The 21,798-nt window shown below is 38.2% G+C and overlaps 4 protein-coding genes across 5 annotated transcripts in view; 3 read left to right on the plus strand and 1 right to left on the minus strand.

The window, feature by feature from the left end:
* LOC117621894 (OVARIAN TUMOR DOMAIN-containing deubiquitinating enzyme 11-like) overlaps positions 1-2,684 on the plus strand; it is a 3,071-nt gene extending 387 nt beyond the window's left edge. Inside the window, exons 2-8 of the mRNA XM_034352427.1 lie at positions 285-339; positions 603-677; positions 970-1,043; positions 1,163-1,211; positions 1,842-1,926; positions 2,163-2,219; positions 2,347-2,684. Of these exons, the coding sequence (XP_034208318.1) occupies positions 285-339; positions 603-677; positions 970-1,043; positions 1,163-1,211; positions 1,842-1,926; positions 2,163-2,219; positions 2,347-2,390 (439 nt within the window). The 3' untranslated portion in view covers positions 2,391-2,684. The remainder of the gene's footprint in view (positions 1-284; positions 340-602; positions 678-969; positions 1,044-1,162; positions 1,212-1,841; positions 1,927-2,162; positions 2,220-2,346) is intronic.
* A 1,100-nt stretch (positions 2,685-3,784) lies between these two features.
* On the plus strand, positions 3,785-14,106 carry LOC117622315 (heat shock 70 kDa protein 17-like). Its single transcript, XM_034352959.1, has 15 exons — positions 3,785-3,895; positions 4,305-5,105; positions 5,464-5,696; positions 5,812-5,971; positions 6,343-6,588; positions 6,690-6,826; positions 6,962-7,298; positions 7,392-7,553; positions 8,057-8,131; positions 8,221-8,321; positions 8,456-8,525; positions 8,951-9,007; positions 9,144-9,205; positions 13,307-13,379; positions 13,487-14,106. The coding sequence occupies exons 2-15, from the start codon at positions 4,332-4,334 to the stop codon at positions 13,688-13,690; spliced, it is 2,691 nt and encodes an 896-aa protein (XP_034208850.1). The 5' UTR covers positions 3,785-3,895; positions 4,305-4,331; the 3' UTR covers positions 13,691-14,106.
* A 109-nt stretch (positions 14,107-14,215) lies between these two features.
* On the plus strand, positions 14,216-18,358 carry LOC117622318 (pentatricopeptide repeat-containing protein At4g02750-like). Its single transcript, XM_034352962.1, has 2 exons — positions 14,216-16,875; positions 17,181-18,358. Exon 1 carries the CDS (start codon positions 14,620-14,622, stop codon positions 16,870-16,872), a length of 2,253 nt encoding a protein of 750 aa, XP_034208853.1. The 5' UTR covers positions 14,216-14,619; the 3' UTR covers positions 16,873-16,875; positions 17,181-18,358.
* LOC117622321 (UDP-arabinose 4-epimerase 1-like) lies at positions 17,040-20,536 on the minus strand. Of its 2 annotated transcripts, none has more exons than XM_034352965.1 (11): positions 20,447-20,536; positions 19,818-19,900; positions 19,429-19,553; positions 19,219-19,332; positions 18,979-19,086; positions 18,781-18,872; positions 18,553-18,694; positions 18,215-18,309; positions 17,940-18,069; positions 17,691-17,835; positions 17,040-17,596 (listed from the first exon to the last, which is right to left on the minus strand). In XM_034352965.1, exons 3-11 carry the CDS (start codon positions 19,549-19,551, stop codon positions 17,361-17,363), a joined length of 1,185 nt encoding a protein of 394 aa, XP_034208856.1. In that variant the 5' UTR covers positions 19,552-19,553; positions 19,818-19,900; positions 20,447-20,536; the 3' UTR covers positions 17,040-17,360. The 2 variants fall into 2 exon arrangements, with proteins under 2 accessions (XP_034208856.1, XP_034208857.1); XM_034352966.1 differs by lacking the exon at positions 20,447-20,536 and adding an exon at positions 20,043-20,069.
* Between the last annotated feature and the right edge of the window lie 1,262 nt (positions 20,537-21,798).

The following is a 21,798-nucleotide window of genomic DNA, read 5'->3' on the forward strand; positions in this document are numbered from 1 at the left end:
TGAGAGATGGTAATCGGAAGACTCATGAATCGTCGATTCAAATTATATCTCAGGGTGGATAAGTTATTCATTAACAGAAAAAAGAAGAAGCAAGATCTAACTGATAGAACAAATACAATCATAAATCAAATAGAAAAAATTACATTCTAGTCTGCCCATATCATGTAAGACGTGAAATTGTAGTTGTCACCAAAACGTATGCTGTGTACTTGGGTTTGTAAATGGATGAAATGATAGCAGGAAGAATCATCGTGGTTGTAATATTTTCTTTTTGATTGATTCAGGTTGGCTACATATGATTTATCTGAACTGCAGATTGAGGGTGATGGAAATTGCCAGGTTTGGCTACAATGAATGATTTATCAGCCTATTGTTTTTTTCAATTATTTTCATTACATTCTTCTTTCACTATATAGATTGAAATGCAAATGCGTACCACATGTATGTTGTTATCATTTCATTTTATTTGTTTACTTGGGTTAAGTCGACGTAAACTTAAGTTTGCCTCATACCTTCCTTTATTTCTTTACGTGTTTTTTTTTTTGAGGAGTCAAGGGGTTGCTGCGTTATGATTGATAAAATATTTGTTTAACACGCTGCAGTTTCGAGCATTAGCAGATCAGTTGTTTCGCAATCCAGATTACCACAAGCATGTGCGAAAACATGTGGTAAAGCAGGTATGGCTGATGAAACTCCTCCAATGCATTCAATTTCCTTATTTGAGTTACCCCACACCACCAACACAACCACCCCCCCCCGATAGGAACTTCTTTACATCAGTTTAGTTATTGTAGGCTTGATGGATTAGAAGATTGTATTCTTTAGCAGTTATTTTCATCTATCAGTGGTATTGGATATGCAAATCTTATTACCTCACTGTATATGAAATCTGTGGAGCTTAATTCTGGTTTCATATTTTCTTTATATTAAGTATTTCTTATTATTTATTAAAAATGTTTTATGTTTCAGCTAAAGCATCACAGAAAACTCTATGAAGCTTATGTCCCTATGAAGTACAGACACTACCTGAAGAAGATGAAGAAGTTAGATTTCTGCTTTCATGCCTTTTGATTTTTTACTACAAAATTTAAGATATGTTGTCATGTATCTAAGTGTTACTAAAAGTTAATTTTATTTTTTACAAAATACTAAATGGAACTAGAGCCGGGGAGTGGGGAGATCATCTTACCCTTCAGGCAGCTGCAGATCGAGTAAGTTCAAATCCTCTCCTTTTACATCTGGTGCTTTTGAGGTCACTAAGTGAAAATACTTGCTTTCTTCTTTGCCTCGCCATTATCATGTCAAGGTTTAGTAGTTCATCTTATGTATGATGTAGCCACATCGGTGTCCCCTTATAGATGAGAAATGAATCATATTACAAATCATAAGAATCAAGTAATAGATGGGAAATTCGATAAAAAGAAGAAGTAATAGATGGGAAACAATTAAACACCACTTACATGGAAAACTTGGTCTCTTGAACCTCACTTATGATCTGTTCTGCTCTTGCACCTTGTCTTGTGAGATTTCATATATAGGTTTGCAAAGAACTTCTTCCTTTTCCATTTTCTAGGGTTAAATATAGTACCATCTGCAGAATCATGACCTGAGTCGATAAATTGTAATTAGAAGCTGCTCTTTCGTATGTGGTTGTGATTTCATAGTGGTAAAATGCAGTTTTTGTGAGATCGAAGTAAATAACTAAAAAAACATTGTTTCTTTGTATCTGTTAAATCTTTTGGTTTCTCCGTTTATTCCTATGTTTTCTTTTCTTTCCCACTTTATTTATATTTCTGAGTCCTGCAGTGGTTGCTTTCTAACAGTTACAGATTCTTCTGTAGTTTGGAGCCAAAATTTGTGTAATCACCTCTTTTCGAGACGCTTGCTATATTGAGATCCTTCCTAAAGACAGGAATCCTACCCGAGGTTTATCTCATTTGCTTACTTTATCTTATCTAAATTTAATTATAGTTTGCTTTTTGAAACTTGAAAGAAAATGCGTAACAGTCAAGTTGGGCTTTTCAACACGTTCGATGGTAATATAATGTCAATTTTTGCATGGAACTACAAATTTGGATTGGACCTGATGCAGAACTTGATGTCAGTTTCTGTTGAAGCTTTGCATGATAAACTCAATGAGGTCCCTCTTGTTTTTGTTTCAGAGGTTTGGCTGAGCTTTTGGAGTGAAGTGCATTATAACTCATTGTATGCAAGTGCAGGTGGTGAACTAAACCATTATTTACTTGTCCTCCTCATTTGCAACATTTTTTTCTTTCTTCTTGACGCTTTGGTCTCGGTGCCGTTTAGAGATATAATCCTCTGATTCTTTTACTAATGTGTGTACAGATGTTCCGACAAGAAATCCGAGAAAGAAGCATTGGCTGTTCTAGATCTAGGGTTATTTCAAATGGTCATCAGTTTCGGATATATACAAGTTATATATTAGTAAGTATACTATGGTCATGGGCATTGTAACTTGGTGTAAATTAACACGAATTCCAGATATTTCTTTCAAAGTTTATCTCTGTATGCCCAAAATTAGAATTTAGATCTGTATATAAAAGTTACAAAGGATCCCCTAGCTTTTCAACGACATCGTTACCACAGGATTCTTGTATAAAGAGCATGAGCCATGCAGAAATTGGGTTCCTATTTCATTTGCAAGGTATTGTTTCAATGTGCTACATCTTTGAGTTCCATAAGGAAGAGGTACTTATATTGCCAACAACAAAAATAAGTGAAAATTTTCAGTTTTATTTTTGGTGAGATTGGGCCGAAGCCTGACGACAAAAATAACAAGATAAAACTAGTTTTTGCCTAGTTTTTACTCAAACAAATAGCATTAGCAGCTAGGACATCGGAGATAGGATATGTAAATTTCTACTCAAACTAGTAGGCATTTGCAGATAGAACATCAGAGCTACACTGTAGGTTTATGAATTCTTTAGTACTTTCAAATTTCTAAACGCGAAATTATTTGGGTGTCTTAATTAAATTTCTCCATAGCCCAAGAGTCCGTTAATAATGTATTATACATGTACACAAGTATTTCTCATGTTTAATACACGTAGTTTTTAGAAAATTTTCAATAAGACACACAATTCACGTATTATACGCATAATTCTCACATATTATTGAATAAAAATAATATATATTTAAAAAAAAACTCAGTTTTTCCTTAATTGTTTTTAAAAAATAGTATAGCCATTCGGCTGTACCTATTTGACACTCGGTGCAGAAGTCGTGTATATATAAAGAGTATAGCCGCCCGGCTATATGAGATTCTTTTTGAGTTTTCTTTAAGAAATAGTATAGCCGTGCGGCTATACACGTTTGAATTTTTTTTAAAAATAGTATAGCCGGCCTGCTTTACTGTTTTGACACGTGGCCCCTATACGTTGGGCTCGTCTTTTTTTAATTTATAAATAGTATAGCCATGCGGCTATACGCTTTAAAAAAATTTAATCTGGTAAAGAAATTGCATATTTTAGTATGATTTGTTATTTTGAGTTTTATCATTTGGTCAACACATTGAGGAGGTGGTCAATTGGTGAATATTGATGTGAATTTCGAATAAAAAAGTATTTTCCTTTAGCCATTCCCAACACCGTGTTATGTATAGCAAAGATCAATGAGAACCGTTGGCACAACACCACCGATCGTCTTACTGGCCGCCACCTGTACATTACGCCACGTGTTGTTTTACCATTAGCCACTCATTCTCCTCATTTTCCACGTAGGCTTTCCTTCTGTATCTTTCCATTCCATATATAGTCCCTGCAAACTTCCAGCATAACTGAGAAAGTTCTTCCCTTCACTTTCTTTCTACGATTCTCGTCAACCAAACAAGAACCGTTTCTGCAGTCTTCTGGAGAATGCGATCTGCACATTACTGGTCACTCTCTCTCTTTATCTGGTTATCTCTTCACATTTATTTTTCTCGTTTACTTAGCTCGAGTATTTTTTTTTCCCCATTTTCTCCTGTGTTCATCACGACGTGAAATGTTCAAATTTCAATTGCTCTGTTTGGTTTCTGAGAAAATCAAAACATAGTGTAGAGCGAAGTAGGGCTGAACCTTATTTTGTATGTTTCCTTTTTCATCGAAATTGATTTTGAATTGAAATCTGAACGTGCGCAATAGTTGAGCTTAGTAGGCCCCCGTGTTTCATTGTTTTTTTTGCCCAAACATCATCAAAACTGAAAATGGAAGTAATTGTTTTGTATTTATTTTCTCAGTCGCAAGTTTAGAAAGAAGGAGTTTTCTTTCGAATTATTTATCAATTTTTATTGTTGTGTTGTTCAGACGAAGTTTGAAGTCCTAGGGTTACTAATGCAATCTAGGATGGCGTCGATCTTATTCAAGCTAGGGTTATTCCTATCCGTGCTTTGCCTTGTATTTTCTCCTTCTCAATCCGCGGTTATGAGCATAGATCTAGGCTCCGAATGGGTGAAAGTTGCGGTTGTGAACCTTAAACGCGGGCAGAGTCCTATCACAGTTGCTATCAACGAGATGTCCAAGAGAAAATCTCCAAACTTGGTTGCATTTCATTCCGGTGACCGCCTACTGGGCGAGGAAGCTGCTGGATTGGTTGCTCGATACCCGGAGAAAGTCTATTCTCAAACAAGGGACTTGATTGGAAAACCCTTCAATTACAGCAAGAGTCTTTTAGATTCATTGTACTTACCATTCGACATTACAGAAGATTCTAGGGCCACTGCCGCTTTCAAAATTGATGATAGAGTGAGTACTTATTCGGTGGAGGAACTAGTGGCCATGATTTTGGGTTATGCTGCAAACTTAGCGGAGTTTCATTCAAAAGTACCTGTAAAGGATGCTGTAATTTCAGTTCCTCCGTACTTTGGGCAAGCAGAGCGAAAGGGGTTACTCCGGGCGGCACAGTTGGCAGGGATTAATGTTCTTTCTTTGATAAATGAGCATTCTGGTGCGGCATTGCAGTATGGGATTGATAAGGATTTCTCAAATGAGTCGAGGCATGTAGTTTTCTATGATATGGGCACCAGCAGTACCTATGCTGCACTGGTTTATTTCTCGGCTTATAATGCCAAGGAGTTTGGGAAGACTCTATCAGTCAACCAATTTCAGGTAAATTTCAATCCAATTCGAATTATTTTGTTAAAGTTCCTCTGTCCATCAATAAAGGAAAAACAAGAAACCTTGACAGTAAAAATAATCCACCAATGTGAAGTTCCTCCTTCCATGTTCCTGTTACCAAAGGAAGGCAAGGCATTACTTCAGTTCTCATTTTGATTTGCAATTATCTCAGCTAATTTCGTTGAAGTTTTATTTTCTGGTATAATTTGTACATATGGTTGGATTAAACTTTAGATAAAATTTTAATCAGTTGTCTCCTCGTTCTCCATATTGTTTTTAGTGCCACTCACCAGTGTCTTAGATTTCGCCTCACTGTAAGCTTCCTACATAACTTGTCACATTTTTCCAGGTCAAGGATGTCAGATGGAACCCAGAACTTGGGGGTCAGAATTTGGAATTACGGTTGGTGGAGTATTTTGCTGATGAGTTCAATAAACAAGTGGGGAATGGGGTTGATGTCAGAAAGTCTCCAAAAGCAATGGCTAAGTTGAAGAAACAGGTCAAACGTACCAAGGAAATTCTAAGTGCAAACACAATGGCTCCTATATCTGTTGAATCCCTTTATGATGATCGAGACTTCAGGTTGATGGAATTTAAAGTGCTTTTTATAATTTTTATAATTTTGTGTTAGGTAGTTGTCCAAGGTAATGTACTGAACATTAGTTACATACTTACATGAGATTTATTTCCTTTTCAGGAGCACGATAACTCGTGAAAAGTTTGAAGAGCTATGTGAAGATCTGTGGGAGAAGTCACTTTTACCTCTTAAAGAAGTTCTTAAGCATTCTGGTTTAAAGTTAGATGAGATATATGCAGTGGAACTGATAGGAGGAGCTACCAGAGTGCCAAAGTTGCAGGTTTGACCTATATTATTCCTTTTGCATCTATGTGAGGCCGAAAATATTCTTGTATAGTATGCTGTATTCCATGACGGAATGAGTAGGAGACAGAGAGTTGTCTCGGATTCACTTGGTTTTAGCTTCAGTCCATTGTTCCATCCCCAAGTAAAACCTAGACTAACCAGTAATGACAAAACCAGTATCGAATGTTAATTGTTGATTATTGTCTCTAGGTAGTGTCCTAGACTAATCAGTAATCACAAATTATTTGCTCAATGGTGCTGTCGTACATCACTTTGATATTAATGTTGTTGTATTGCATCAAATCGTCATATTGAGTTGTTAAAAGAGTGATCAAGAAAAAAAATTCTCTATTTTCTTCATGACAGGCTAAGCTTCAGGAATATCTTGGAAGGAAAGAGTTGGATAGACATCTGGATGCTGATGAAGCTATAGTTCTTGGTGCAGCATTGCATGCTGCTAATTTAAGTGATGGAATCAAACTGAACCGTAAGTTAGGGATGATTGATGGTTCTTCCTATGGGTTTGTGCTTGAGTTAGATGGCCCTGATCTTCTGAAAGAAGATAGCACTAGGCAGTTACTCGTACAACGGATGAAGAAACTCCCCAGCAAGGTAAGTACCATGGCAGGAAATAGCAAAAGTTAGTAAAGGGTTTCATTTTATTAGTATTTCTGCTAATTTCACACCTTATTTTTGGTTTGTTATAAAAATAGATGTTCAGATCCTTTACCCAGAGCAAAGATTTTGAAGTTTCTCTAGCGTATGAAAGTGAAGATACTTTACCCCCTGGTGTCACCTCTCCTTTATTTGCTCAGTACTCTGTGTCCAGTTTGACAGATACAAGTGAAAAGTAAGGATTTGCATTTCCAGATCCTTTCTGGATGATTTATGCTGCAATGTCTTGAAGACGTGCAGCTGTATGTCCATGCAGAGCATGAGACGAACACTGACATCATTTTATATTTGTCTTCTCTATCTTATTTAGGTATGCATCACGGAATTTGTCTTCCCCCATTAAAGCAAGTCTGCATTTCTCTTTGAGTAGAAGTGGTGTTTTGTCACTGGATCGTGCAGATGCTGTTATTGAAGTAACAGAATGGGTAGAAGTTCCTAAGAAGAATCTAACTGTGGAGAATTCCACTAATGTTGCCCCCAACATATCGGCTGAAACTGGTGCGAAGAACTCTTCAGAAGAAAGCAATGACAATACTGAAGATGGTGGAAATAGTAACACTAACAACTCTACTATAGAAGGACAAGGTACCGCGGATCTTGGTATTGAAAGAAAGCTGAAAAAGCGGACCTTTAGGATTCCACTTAAGGTATAAATGAGCTAATTGCCTTAAGATACTTTTGTTCTTCTAATAGCTCATTAGAACTTTGTCTTTTCACTAAAATAGTTTTATCTATTGTAGATTGTTGAGAAAACAGTTGGACCCGCAATGTCTCCTTCAAAAGAATCTCTTGCTGAAGCAAAACGTAAGTTAGAAGAATTAGACAAGAAGGATACAGAGCGGAGGAGAACTGCAGAGTTGAAGAATAACTTGGAAGGATACATATACGCTACTAAAGAAAAGGTGGGAAGGTTCAATCAGCTTTTTTTTCCTTCTTCTCAGCTTAAGAAAACCAATCTTGAATGAACAGTATGTTGCATATTTCCATTTCTTATGAATACGTACGATGTTTCCAAATGTTTCTGGTTTTCCCTTTGTAGTTCAACCTACCAGAATTTCTCTCATTTCTATCAATATATGTTAGTAAGTTATAGCTTGATTGGATATGTAAGAGGACTTCACCAATGTTCTTAATTGGACACTATGCCCCTGCAATTGTGTTTTTTATTAATTTTTTCATCTATGTTGTTAAAGTATTTTTTTTCTCATGGAAATGATTGCCTTCAACTATTTGTTGATATATCTGCGACAAGCATCTAATTTTTATTTCCTTCTTGTGTTTTTTGGTTTGATGGGCAAAAGTATTTTGTTATTGCTAGTTTGTTCCTATATAAATAGTAAAATAGTTTTAGGTTATAACAATATGTTCTTGTTTCAATCTTTTAATGAAAACTTTCTTTTACCAGCTTGAAACATCCGAGGAATTTGAAAAGATTTCAACTAGCGAGGAACGCCAATCCTTTATTGGAAAGCTCGACGAGGTACATATTTCTTTCTTGCAAACCAAAATTTGTCTCGATCAAATATATCTGACTTAAGTTTTTATTTAAACGTGCTATATTTTTCTTAGGTACAAGAATGGCTCTACATGGATGGTGAAGATGCTACCGCTTCTGAGTTTCAGGAACGCCTAGATTTGCTAAAAACTACTGGTGATCCAATATTCTTCAGGTATATTCCTATTTGGTTTGTTTAGTTTTTAACTGAACTGGGTAATATATAATTCTAGGTGTATGAATTTTTAAAGGTTAAAGCTTTTGCCAAGTCAATACAATGTATCTGATCTGATGAATTCTTGGATGCAGATTCAAAGAGCTTACTGCACGGCCAGAAGCAGTGGAATACGCTCGTAAGTACCTTGTTGAGCTGCAACAGGTAAATTCAGACACTTATTATGTATACCTATTACCTATACCTGTATATGTACCTTGTGGGAAAAGAAGAATCATATGAATTAGATAGTATATCACATGGTAGAAATTCCATTTGGTAATTTCATTACTAAACAAATAAATAGAACCACTAATACAGCAGACAAAATGTATATATATATATATTTTAAATTTCTTTTGTTTGCAAGGGCTGATGAAGAAATGTACACCCCTTTTGGCGTGCATATAAGTTTTTCTTTCCCTGTCAGCATTGTCTTGAAAAACGACCTAAATTTTATGTGTGAAAGATGCAATTGCCATTAGGTCCATCACCCATTCAAGATTCATAGAGCTGTTGGTACAATATAGTTCACACCATTATACTATCTATGAGACATAAATTGGTCTTTTCCCTCCTCATCCTTGCAGATTGTACGTGGCTGGGAGTTGAACAAACCCTGGATTCCGAAAGATCGAATAAATGAGGTGCTTCAATCAGAACTAATTTAACACAAACTCTTCCTGATTTTATAAATAGTAATAGTTGTAATAAACTTTATTTGGTGCTCTTTGATGATCTCTGATGCTTAAGGTGCGGGATATTCATGTGTGTGTTTTCCAGGTTTTAAGTGATGCTGACAAGTTGAAGACTTGGTTGGACGAGAAGGAGGCTGAGCAGAAAAAGTAAGCTATCGTCATTGCTGTGTTTATTTGTTTTAATTCTATTGAGGTATTGTTGATGTCAACTATGCATGCACGTATAATCTTACATGTAGATAAGAATGATGTTCACATGTATGGTTGTAGTGTAGTAAAGGGAAAATGATCCACGATGATGGGGGGTAAAATAAAAGGTATCTGGCTTTGATTTTTTTATGTTTTATGACTTGCTTTCCGAATGTATTTTGTGTTATTTTGTACTGTTCTTTTTTTTTTTTTTTTTTTTTGAATAGAAACATTTTTATTCAAATTGTAAGGATCAAAACAAGGGCATTTAGACTGCAGATAAAAGAAACACTAGCCGAGAAACAGACACAAGGCCACTCAACACCTAACTAACCAACCAAACATAAAACAGCCCCTTAAGATACTACGGCTAGCAGATTGCGCATAATTGAAGGATAGGGTACATCCTTAAAGGCAAGGGAAGTTGATGCCCAAAGGGCAGCCCAAAACTTCACTCTATCCCATAACTCTGCCACTCCCACTCCCTTATAATCCTCAAAAATTCTCCTGTTACGTTCCAGCCATAGGTTCCAAACCACTGCCTGCATCAGACTACCCCAGAGAATTTTTGCCTTCTTTCCCCTTCCCAAAGCATCAATTCTGATGGAAAAAAGTTCAAAGCAGCCTTCTGGTATTACCCACACCGTGTTAACTTCCTGCAATAATGTTTCCCACAACTTTAGGGAGAAAGGGCAATGAAGAAGGAGATGGTCCACGCTGTCCCCAGCCTTATTACATAGAGCACACCAGTGAGGGCTAATGCACAAATAGGGACAACGTCTCTGTAAAGTATCCCCAGTATTTAGTTTTCCCAACACCGCTTGCCACACAAAGATCTTAACTTTCAGAGGAGTCTTGGCCTTCCAAATTTGAGTGTACGGGGGGAAGATCTCCCCCTCACCACAATTCTGAATATGAGAACAGAGAGAATGACAGGTGAATAGACCAGAGGGGTCAAGCTTCCATATTCTCTTATCCAATCTGGAGGTGAACAACCTCACACCCTCCAATAGATCCAACAATCTAGCCACCTCCGTTATCTCCAATTCATTGAGATTCCTTCTGAAACCAAAATCCCAGCTAAGAGGGAGCCCATCCGAGCTCGTAAAAGAGGAAATATTGTGGTTTTGCTTCCTGGACAGATTGAAGAGTCTTGGAAACACCTCTTTCAAAACACCACCCTGGCTCCAGTCATCTTCCCAAAATCTGACCCTAACTCCACAACCTACCACAAAAACACAGCCTCGAAGAAACAAATTATAGCCGCTAGAAATGTCCCTCCAAGGGCTGCGACAAGATCCCCGAGTCGCAGGTTTAGCATCCCACCCATTTGTATCCATTCCATAAATACTTCTGATCACTTTATGCCAAAGAGCATGAGGTTCGTTAGGAAACCGCCAAAGCCATTTTGCCCGCAAAACCGCACTCCTAGCCCTCAACGAACCCACCCCTAACCCTCCACAGAATTTTGCCTTGCCCACCACCTCCCAACTCACAGCGTGGTTTCTTTTCCCATCCAAACCTTCCCACAAGAAATCCCTCATAAGCTTCTCGATTCTATTGGCTACTCCAATAGGAATCCTGAAAAGGGACATGTAGTAGATCGGAATACTACACAACACAGCCTGAATCATTGTGAGTCTTCCCCCTTTGGATAGGCAAGCTCGCTTCCATTTTTGTAATCTATTCTCCACTTTTTCCACAACGGGATCCCAAAACTTGATCGCCCTGGGGTTCCCACCTAGGGGAAGACCCAAATACAACATAGGCCAAACCCCTACTTCGCATCCCCATGCCCCAGCCAGCTCATTCACCAGGCCATCATCAAGATTAATTCCAACTAGAGAACATTTTGATTTGTTAATTTTCATACTCGACACAAAACAGAACAGTTCCAGAATTTGAAGGAGATTATTCCAGTACTCTTCTTTATCCTCTATGAAAAAAATGGTATCATCAGCGAACTGAAGGTGGGATATCTCTACCATCCCATTCCCAGGGGAAAGTCCATGAAACTCATCAGCATCTTGAGCTTTCTCCATAATTCTGCTTAACACATCCATCACCAAAGTGAATAGGAAAGGGGAGAGCGGGTCTCCTTGTCTCAGACCCCTAGAGGCACGAAATTTACCCCTTGGTCTTCCATTAATCATCACAGAAAAGTTAGCCGTCTCAAGGCAGCCACGAATCCAGCTTCTCCACCTGTCCCCAAATCCTTTTCTAATCAAAACCTCATCAACAAATCTCCATTCCACGTGATCGTAGGCTTTCTCTAAGTCAATTTTGAACACCATTCCAGATTTGTTAAGCCTTCGACTTTCCTCCACCACTTCATTGGCAATCAAAGCTGCATCCAAAATTTGCCTACCCTGCACAAAAGCACTCTGATAACTAGATATAGTGCTGCCCAACACTTCCCGCAATCTAGAAGCCAAAACTTTCGACACCATTTTGTACAAACTTGTCACTAGGCTGATAGGCCTAAAATCACTAACTTTAACGGATTCCTTCTTTTTGGGAATGAGGCAAATGAACGTCTCATTCGTGATTGCATTGATTATACCACAGTTGAAGAAGTCCGCCATAACTTTCATAAGATCCTCTTTCACAATATCCCAGCAAGATTGAAAGAGAAGCATGGAAAATCCATCTGGACCTGGCGATTTATCAATCCCACAGTCGAAAACCGCCCTTTTAACCTCCTCCTCTTCAAAGGGTCTATCCAACCATTCAGCCTCCTCAACACTAATTGCATTCCAATTCAGACCTTCCAAGCACCACCCCGCCTCTACATTGCTGCTATATAGATTTTTGAAGAAATTAATTATCTCCAGTTCTATTTCCCCTTCACTGACAACCACACCACCGCCCGCTACTTCCAGCTTCTGGATAAAATTTCTTTTCCTTCTGCCACTTGCTATACGATGAAAAAACTTGGTGTTGCTGTCCCCATCTCTTGCCCACTGGATTTTCCCCCTTTGTCTCCACTTCACCTCTTCTTTGTGAACTAAATCACTCACCATAAAGTATAAATCTTCCCTTTCTTTTCTCAGAATATTATCTAACCCTCCCTGCCCTTCCATCAAATCAAGAGCAGCAATTCTAGCCTCTGCCTCTTTCTTTGCAAAGACCAAATCCCCAAATACTTCTTTATTCCAGTCCTTTATTTTCTGTTTTATAGTCCTCAGCCTTCTAGAGAACTTGTAACCCTCCCATCCGTTAATCTGATCTTCCCCCCACCACTGTTTGAATTTCTTTTTAAACTCCATGTGTTCTATCCACATATTTTCAAAGCGGAAAGGGCCAGGACCCCATTTCAAATTAGAGGTGTCCAACTGAATTGGACAGTGATCAGAAGTAACTCTTGCCAACGCCGTATGTTTAACATGGGGGAAGGAATCTTCCCAAGCTTCAGAAAAGAGGAATCTGTCCAGTCTTCTGCACACTGCGTTTTCCCTAAAATTAGACCATGTAAAGGAAGCATTCAAGAGGTTTGGGTCTCGCAGGTTAGTGTCATCGATAAAATCATTGAAATTCTTCATACTACTTGTCATCCTACCTCCGTTAGATTTCTCAGATACAAACCTAACCACGTTAAAATCCCCCCCAATACACCACTTGTTACCACACAAGCCGAACAACCCCGCTAATTCCTCCCAAAATCTTCTTCTATCCCTAGGATGACAAGGGCCATAAATATTCTTCTTTTTCTCAACTACCAAAGTCTTATTTTGTTCTGAATCTTCTGATGCACATTTATGCTGGATATCTGCTGCTAAGACAAAGGATGCTTTAATCTAAGTGCGCATAATTGGTTTAAAATTATTGCTTTGTGTTACTTTTGAGATCTTCCCGTTAAAAAAACCTGAAGTTAGCAGTAAAAGTGCATAATTTCACCCTGTTCGCTGTAGTAGTATTGCCTTAATTTCACCCTCTCGTTGATTTGCTACTAATTGATTTTGGTTACTGACTGATTTCCAGCCTGTTCTCCTTCCTTAAATAACTTAAAGTGTGCCAGTGCTTCCCATTTGGTTGACCTATTTTTGTTCTTTCTTGAAGGACTCCTGGATATAGCAAACCAGCATTCACATCTAGTGAAGTTTATCAGAAGACATTTGATCTGGAAGACAAGGTATTGTTGCAATTCTTTCTTGAATCAGAAAATAAATGGAAAAGTAATTCACAAGCTACTTCTCAATGATTGTAACCTTTTGTCTATACGATTGTGCTTCTGTCTAGGTTGCCAACATTAACAGAATCCCCAAGCCAAAGCCTAAAATTGAGAAACCCACAAGCAATGAAACAGACAGCAGCGGAGAAAAAGCTCAAGATTCCAGCACAAGTTCTGACAATTCCTCACAAGATGACAAGAAAGCTAGGGACTCAGATGATTCAGCAAAGGAAAAGGTTGATTCGGAACCTGAGGGCCACGATGAGCTATGATCTAACTAAACTGAAATGCGATTAGCATTAGTTATCTGCCTTCCCAAGCATTTTGGATTGGCATCGATACAGAAGAAGGTTGAAATGAGCCTGCAATTTTCAGAGAGTAGAAAAGAGTAGAGTTGAGGTCAATTTTCAGTTGGGTGCTTATCACCCTCGATGTGGCGGATAGCTGTGTTTGGCGGTCCGAAGAATAGTTGCACAAGGACTTCTCTCTTGTTATTTATACTGCTATCACCATATACCCACATTACATAGGGGCATTGATGGGTTTACCACTTTGCCTCCTTAAATATAAAGTTTTGATCATTGTTTATTATGTTCCTCAGACGATATGATAGGGATATTTTTTGCTGTTCAGGAAGACTCTCCATCATCTTCTTTATGAAAAAAATGTAGCTCTCATGATTACAATTGATCTGTTCGTGGTTTTTCCTGAAAAGGAAACGTTTTGTGAACACCTTGCATCATCAGCCAACGGAAACGTTTCGAATTGGCATTCGATTACTCGTTAACATTACAAAAAGATAACCCGAAACGTTTAAAAAACGCAAGACAACAAAGAATCAACTGACTAAACTATAAAACACCACTCTTTTTCTATCGAGAACTCCTCCAACCAAACCATTGTGGTCAATTGTCTACTGTGGAAGTGTTTTGGGGTCCCTTGAATGCAGAAGCCCTTCCTACCATTGTGGTCGAGTGAGATTGTATCTGTTTGGGTTGAAAAGTGAGCTTCATTTTGATAAACGGCTGTGATAAATCTCAAAATCCGCCCCTTTTCTCATATTCATGCAATGGAAAATGAAAAATTGAAGATTCTAGCCGTGGTCATGGATATGTTGGAAAAAAGGTTTCATTCGGATTGAACTGATACACTAGCAAAGGAAATGTCTTGACCACTTCGCAGTCATTAGTAGCAAAGACCAATGAAGCTCAGATCAATAGGTGAAAGGGGGAGCCAAGTCTTTAATCAAAATCTGAAGATTACCCGGTTGGGGAAGTCAGGACGGATCGATGAAGCAATTAAAATTTTCTCACAAATGGCTCAGAGGAACACTGTAACATACAATTCTATGATCTCTGCTTATGCTAAGAATGGTAGAGTTGGCAATGCACGCCATCTGTTTGATCAAATGCCTCATAGAAACTTGGTTTCTTGGAACTCTATGATTGCGGGGTACCTGCACAATGATAGGGTTGAGGAAGCTTATAGGCTTTTTGTTGACATGCCAGAAAGAGACCTTTACTCATGGACTTTAATGATAACTTGCTATACTCGTAACGGTGAGCTTGAGAAAGCCAAAGAGCTATTCAATTTGCTTCCTGATAAGCGAGATGCAGTTTGTTGGAATGCTATGATCGCAGGGTATGCCAAGAAGGGGAAGTTTGATGATGCTAAGAGATTTTTTGATGAAATGCCAGCCAAAAATTTAGTTTCATGGAATTCAATTCTAGCAGGGTATACCAAGAATGGGGAAATGCGTCTGGGAGTGAAGTTTTTTGAGGAGATGCCTGAGAGGAATGTGGTTTCATGGAATTTGATGTTGGATGGATTTGTTGAGGTTGGTGATTTGGATTCTGCTTGGCTGTTCTTTAAGCAGATTCCCGACCCGAATGTTGTTTCATGGGTCACAATGTTATGTGGGTTTGCACAAATTGGGAAGATTGCAAGGGCAGAGGATCTCTTTAAGCAGATGCCAAGTAGAAATGTGGTGTCTTGGAATGCAATGCTTGCAGCGTATGTTCGAGACCACCAAATTGACAAGGCTATCAAAATATTCAGGGATATGCCTGAGATGGACTCTGTGTCATGGACTACAATGATCAATGGGTATGTCCGTGTTGGCAAGCTTGATGAAGCAAGGCAATTGCTTAACCGGATGCCATACAGGAACACTGCAGCACAAACTGCAATGATGTCTGGATATGTACAAAATGGAAGGATGGATGAAGCAAGTCAAATCTTCAACCAGATTGCCATCTATGACGTTGTTTGTTGGAACACAATGATTGCGGGCTATGCTCAGTGTGGAAAAATGGTTGAAGCTCAATCCATTTTCAGAAAAATGATTAACAAGGACATTGTTTCTTGGAATACTATGATTACTGGTTATGCTCAAGTAGGGCAGATGGATAAAGCACTTAAGATCTTTGAGGAAATGGGCGAGAGGAGCATAGTTTCTTGGAATTCTCTGATTACTGGTTTTGTGCAAAATGGGCTATATCTGGATGCACTAAAGAGTATTGTGCTGATGGGACAGGAAGGAAAGAGGCCTGATGAATCAACTTTTGCATGTGGTCTAAGTGCATGTGCCAATCTTGCAGCTTTACAAGTTGGAAAGCAACTTCACCATTTGGTTGTGAAGGGTGGTTATGTAAATGACTTGTTTGTCTGCAATGCCCTGATTACCATGTATGCTAAATGTGGAAGGCTCACAAATGCTGAGCTTGTGTTTGAAGATATCAATCATGGTGATATTGTTTCTTGGAACTCTTTGATATCTGGGTATGCTCTAAATGGAAATGGTGGGGAGGCAGTAGAGCTCTTCAAACAGATGCTAATAGAAGGGGTGAATCCAGATCAGGTCACCTTTGTTGGGGTGTTATCTGCATGCAGTCACAGTGGGCTGGTTGAGTGGGGTTTAGAAATTTTTACAAGCATGACGGAAGTTTACCTTATTGAACCTCTGGCCGAACACTATGCTTGCATGGTTGACTTGCTTGGTCGTGCAGGGAGGCTAGAGGAAGCCTTTGAAATGGTGAGTAATATGAAGATCAAGGCAACTGCCAGAATATGGGGTGCATTGCTTGGAGCTTCCAGGATACACCGGAATCTTAAATTTGGCAAATATGCTTCCAAGAAGCTTTTAGAAGTTGAACCTGATAAAGCTTCAAATTATGTGCTCTTGTCAAACATGCATGCTGAGGCAGGCAGATGGGATAAGGTTGAAAAAGTCAGGGTGTTAATGAAAGAAAGTAGCATGGAGAAGCAACCAGGCTGCAGTTGGATTGAAGTCAGAAATCAAGTACATGCTTTTCTCTTTGATGATCCAGTGCAGCCTAGAACAGCAGAGCTTTGCAGTGTATTGAAAAGTCTAACCACCGAGATGAGAAACACAAGTTACTTCTTGACACCTTATGTTGACGAGCCCTTTAGTACCTATCTACTGGCACCATAAATGGTACTGCTTTTTCGCTCTAGTTAAACTATTTGCATTTTAGCATTTTATAGATTAGTAAATGTACAAGCATTCATTTACTAATTCTTCTCCAATTGCATGCGAATGACTTAAGTTACTTTCGAAGAGAGAACTATATATTGCCAAGGAAAATATTAGGAAAGAAATTAGATCGTTTCAAGGAAATATTAGCATTCAACATTCAAAACTGAGTATTTTATACAGTCAAGTATCAATGTTTCCTCTGTTTAAATCAGCTAACTGACCCTCTCTTTTTCTTTTTTCTTTTTTTCTGGGCTTGAATACAGTACAGGAATAAAACCGCACACAGACTATGAACCAAAAGGGCAGGACTTTCTCTCAGTGAACACCCAGAGATTTTCCTAAATGCCCGTTGGAATTTTACTACCTGTTCCAAGTAAAAAGAAATGCATGTTCAACTCAACGGAGCAACATCAGACTTCCACAACAGTATCTCTGGCAGCTTCTCAACCCATAGCATTGGAAAGACCATAGCCGTTCAGATGGGATTTTTGCCATCTCCATGCAATCTGTAAGCTCTCTTGAAGTGTATAGCGGGCTGTCCAACTTAACTCCTGCCTTACCTTGGAAGGGTCACTATAAACTTTAGCATAATCCCCTGGCCTTCGGCTGAGGTATTCAACCTTTATGTCCACCCCTGTCGCCTTCTTACATGCCTCGACAAACTCCTTCACTGAACTACCTGCGATGAAAATGATCCAAAAGATCAGGAGAAGCGAGGCCAGGAAAGGAAGGATAAGGAAAAGAGAAAAACAAAATTTGAGGGATTTGCTAACCTTTTCCAGTGCCAACATTGTAGATCCCAACCTTTCCAGGTTGTGCATGGGCAAGAGCTTTTACATGAGCATCAACCAGGTCAGTGACATCAATGTAGTCCCTCACACAAGTGCCATCAGCTGTCTCATAGTCTGTTCCTCTGACCTAGAATCAATAACATAAATAAAGGAATTCAATTTCTCACATTGATTTTGGTCTAAACAAGTCTAGCTGAAAAAGAGAAGGGGGAGCAGAGGGAAAAAAAGTACCTTCAGTCCAGGAATAATCCCTCGAGCTGCATCAAAACAAGCACCAGATATTCGGCCCTGCTCACGTAGCTCAGGTCGAGGAGCCTCTCCTAGTTTTCCCTCAGGGTCTGATCCTATCACATTAAAGTATCTGAATACATAACCGTATGTATATTAGCTTCAGTTATATCTAGAGATCCAAAATATACAACCTGGGAAATTGTTTATGCTTCATGTTATGTTAAACTAAAAATTTGAAAACAAAGTAAATGGTTTTTGACTGTGTCAGCACCTACCGTAAGATCATGACCCCCATGTCTGAGTTTTTGGAGAAATCCAGTATGATATCTTCTGCCATCTTCTTGGCTTTTCCATATGGATTGATTGGGACCTGAGTTGGTACATTTATAAATTCTAAGTGTTTGGACCTTGACAGAGAACTATTCTGTGTTTGAACATTTATAAATTCTAAGGGTTTAAGTGTTTGGTGTATAGAAAACTATTCTGTGTTGTATATTGCTTGATGTATTAACACAATATTTACACTTTGCAGATGACATATTATTAAGATAATGAATTAATTGTGATTTTGAGGTTGGATAAAACAGACAAAAACTCTGTTATGAGTTCTCACCTGCGTAGTTTCTTCGGTGATCGGCATCTTCTCAGGTTCTCCATATGTGGCACAAGTACTAGAATAGATCAATGTCTTCACATTGTGTGCTGCCATTGCCTCCAAAACCAACAGGGTGTTTGATGTGATGTTGTGATAATATCTGCAGAACGCAGATTATATGTGATTAAAAGGTAGAGTGAGAAGAGTAAACATGTTGATTAACTGGAAATTAAAGATTGAATGTACCTAAGAGGCTCAAGTGTGCTTTCACCAACATAGGCAACAGCTGCAAAATGCATGACAGCATCAAATGCATTCTCTGAAAAGATTTTGTTGACCTAAGACAAGAATCAAGGAATGTGCAACGCACATTGTTTATTGAAATAGATCAGAGAAGAAAATAAGACTTAGTGATACTACTTTTAATTATCATAATTAGGATACAGCTTTGGCATCTCCCAGGTCTGCGTAAATAAACTGAAGTCTCCCGGGTTCTGGAAATAACTTCTGAAGAACCCTAACAGCGCCGATATTTCCTCGGGAGAGGTTGTCCTGTACAAAGAGGCAAAAGGGTTTTATTCAATGAAACACATTAAACAGTTACATTCAATTTCAATAATGCATGTAAAAAAGGAAAATTGATGAAAATAGAAAAAGCTTTGAAATTGCGTGAATGAGAGATACCACAATGGTTACACGATATGAATCCTTCAAAAGCCTAAGTGCGGCATGAGAACCTATGTAGCCAGCACCTCCTGTAACCAAGACATGCGTCACGCCGGCTTCACGGTAAGAAAACTGCCCGTACAAGAGAAAAAAACCAAGTCAAAATGTAAAGAAATAATGTGTTAAAAAAAAAACAACAAAAGTAAAGATTATACATCAGAAACAGACCATGTTGGGGCTGCTAGAATTAAGCGACTGCTTGAACATGACAAAGCAGAGGGTAATGAGGACAGCAGCTGCAAAAAATTTGCCAGAAAAACTGCTCCTTCGTTTTGCAACTGCAATATCCATGGCTGCAAACCACAGAACTCAATGAAAATCAAAATCAAACCACAGAATTCAATGAAAATCAAAATTGGTAAGTGCTTATATATCAGGAGTTGAAGGACAAAAATTTGTCCATTGTGATCAGTCCAAAGATGATGTGCCCTATGCTTTTTGTCCAACCCAATGGCTATTTTAACTCTGCCGACTTCAATTAATCTTCCTCACAATCATGACCAATATGGAGGGGAAAGAAGATAGAGAATGGTAAATTGAACTTAGAAATCACCCACCTGCAAATTATGAAGATGTTTTTGGCCTTGACTTTGGCTGAGCTCTTTTTCTCTATGATATAAGCCAACTGTAGTTACATGAACTGCAAGACCATGATGGTTAACCATATGTCATCAAATTGTATAAAATCCACACAAACAGAGAGAGAGAGAGAGAGAGAGAGAGAGAGAGAGAGAGAGAGAGAGACAGACAGACAGACAGACAGAGAGAGAGAGAGAGATTACAGCTCAAAATATAGGTTTCCCAATTCTATACGAACTAGACCAAATTCAACTATTTGCAAGTAGGAAAATTCAGCATGATATAGGAGATTTCCAATTCTAACCCAACAAAAGGACTCCCAACGAAAGGTCAAAGCTAGAAAGTCCAAAACCCAATAGGAAAACACAAAGGAGACTTGAAAAGAATCAATAACTTCTATTTTCTTCTATTATCTCGATTATAATCATAATAGAAGAAAAAGGAGTTACAAACAAAGAATGAACGTTACAAAAACCATGGAAAACAAATAGATTTATAACTAAAAAAGAAACAAAAACATGGGATCACACAGGGTTTCAATGAATTCAAGGAACCCAAATGACAGAAACTAATAATTATGCAAAGAATTAAAACTCATGAAAAGTACCTGAGCAGGCACATACGTTAAACTCCTCAACCTCAGAAACACAGAAACTGGAACGAGGAGAACATAAAACGTTTCTGGTCTCTCTCTCTCTACATTGCAATGAATTAGGTGAAATGTATATATAGGGTCAGTGTGAGAATAAAGAAGTGTCACCAAAGATCATATAAAGATGGAGTGAAAATGAAAGAATCGCTACCAACCCATGAATGAATATTTGTATTCGAGAGAGAGAGAGAGTTTGGACGTGGTCTTGTGTGTTGTGTGTGTGGGATTAAAGTGAAGGAGAAATGTGGGCGTCAAGGGACAACACGTTACATGTGCATGCGGTGAAGGTCAGAGGCTCTCTGCTTCCTCTCCTATGCCCCTCCGCATGTGAATTGACCGGCGCATCAGGAAGCTTAATCCTTCAATCAATCAAAACTTTAAGATCAATAATCTAGCTAAAGTCCACCACTTCTATATTATTAAGCTACATATACATACATACATACATACATACATACATATATATGCATGCATACCTTTTCGTGGGTTTGACCATATTTGGTTTAATTGAATTAAGTTGTGAATGTGGTAGCCAACGGGGTCTAGTCTAGTGGAACAGGATTTTGACTTACAAATCAGATCTCTTATAATTTAAATTATCACTTGTATTAAAAAATAATAAAAAATAATATATGTTTATTTCAAAATGATGTGTGCGGTTAAGCATAGGTTTTTTTTTTTCTTCTCTCCTCTTTGATTTTTTTTTCATTTTTTTATGTTGTATTGGACTAATTCTCTTAACAACTGTAATATTCTCCCAATTATTGATATTATAATCTGTACACTGAGGAACCTTATATATGTATTGAATTGTAGTTATTGTATATTTGTTTGTTTACTTATAGAACTCCTAGAGAAAAAAGAAAAGGACTGGACACCTGCTTCTCTCTTATCCTAATTAGCTATAAAACTTGGTCTAATTGTGTGTTCTCACCTTAGTCTCCTGGGAGATCTCCACCAGTACTTAAAAGCACTTCCAGATTTGTATTCATTTCAGTTCACTGATGATTCATTGGCCGGGGTTTATAGGTCACAAAACTATAAGAGGTAATTAACCGTCTATATATACGTACTACCTTACCAGAAGAAATTCTATACAATATCGATATTGTTGAAAATGTGTTGGTATATGTTGGTATGTTATGTGGGCGACAATCATATCAATGTCTGTAATTTAATAAAGAACTAACCTTCGTTTCATAACCGAACTAATAGTACTAGTACCAAGTACTAACTATATGCATCACTTGAAAGCTAGAAAGAACAAACAAGAAAACTACTAGCAACGTCATTCCACTACAAAGGAG

Source organism: Prunus dulcis, chromosome 3 (assembly GCF_902201215.1).
Source record: "Prunus dulcis chromosome 3, ALMONDv2, whole genome shotgun sequence".
NCBI classification, from domain to species: Eukaryota; Viridiplantae; Streptophyta; class Magnoliopsida; order Rosales; family Rosaceae; genus Prunus; species Prunus dulcis.

Bases quoted from the DNA above. Each gene is read 5' to 3' on its own strand.
- LOC117622315 (XM_034352959.1), top strand. From the start codon at position 4,332: ATGCAATCTAGGATGGCGTCGATCTTATTCAAGCTAGGGTTATTCCTA. The intron at 5,106-5,463 runs GTAAATTTCAAT...ACATTTTTCCAG, and splicing joins TATCAGTCAACCAATTTCAG to GTCAAGGATGTCAGATGGAA. The intron at 8,526-8,950 runs GTAAATTCAGAC...TCATCCTTGCAG, and splicing joins ACCTTGTTGAGCTGCAACAG to ATTGTACGTGGCTGGGAGTT.
- LOC117622321 (XM_034352965.1), bottom strand. From the start codon at position 19,551: ATGGATATTGCAGTTGCAAAACGAAGGAGCAGTTTTTCTGGCAAATTT. The intron at 19,333-19,428 runs GTCTGTTTCTGA...TTGTACGGGCAG, and splicing joins ATTCTAGCAGCCCCAACATG to TTTTCTTACCGTGAAGCCGG. The intron at 18,695-18,780 runs GTACATTCAATC...TGCGTTCTGCAG, and splicing joins AGCACACTTGAGCCTCTTAG to ATATTATCACAACATCACAT.
- LOC117622318 (XM_034352962.1), top strand. From the start codon at position 14,620: ATGAAGCTCAGATCAATAGGTGAAAGGGGGAGCCAAGTCTTTAATCAA.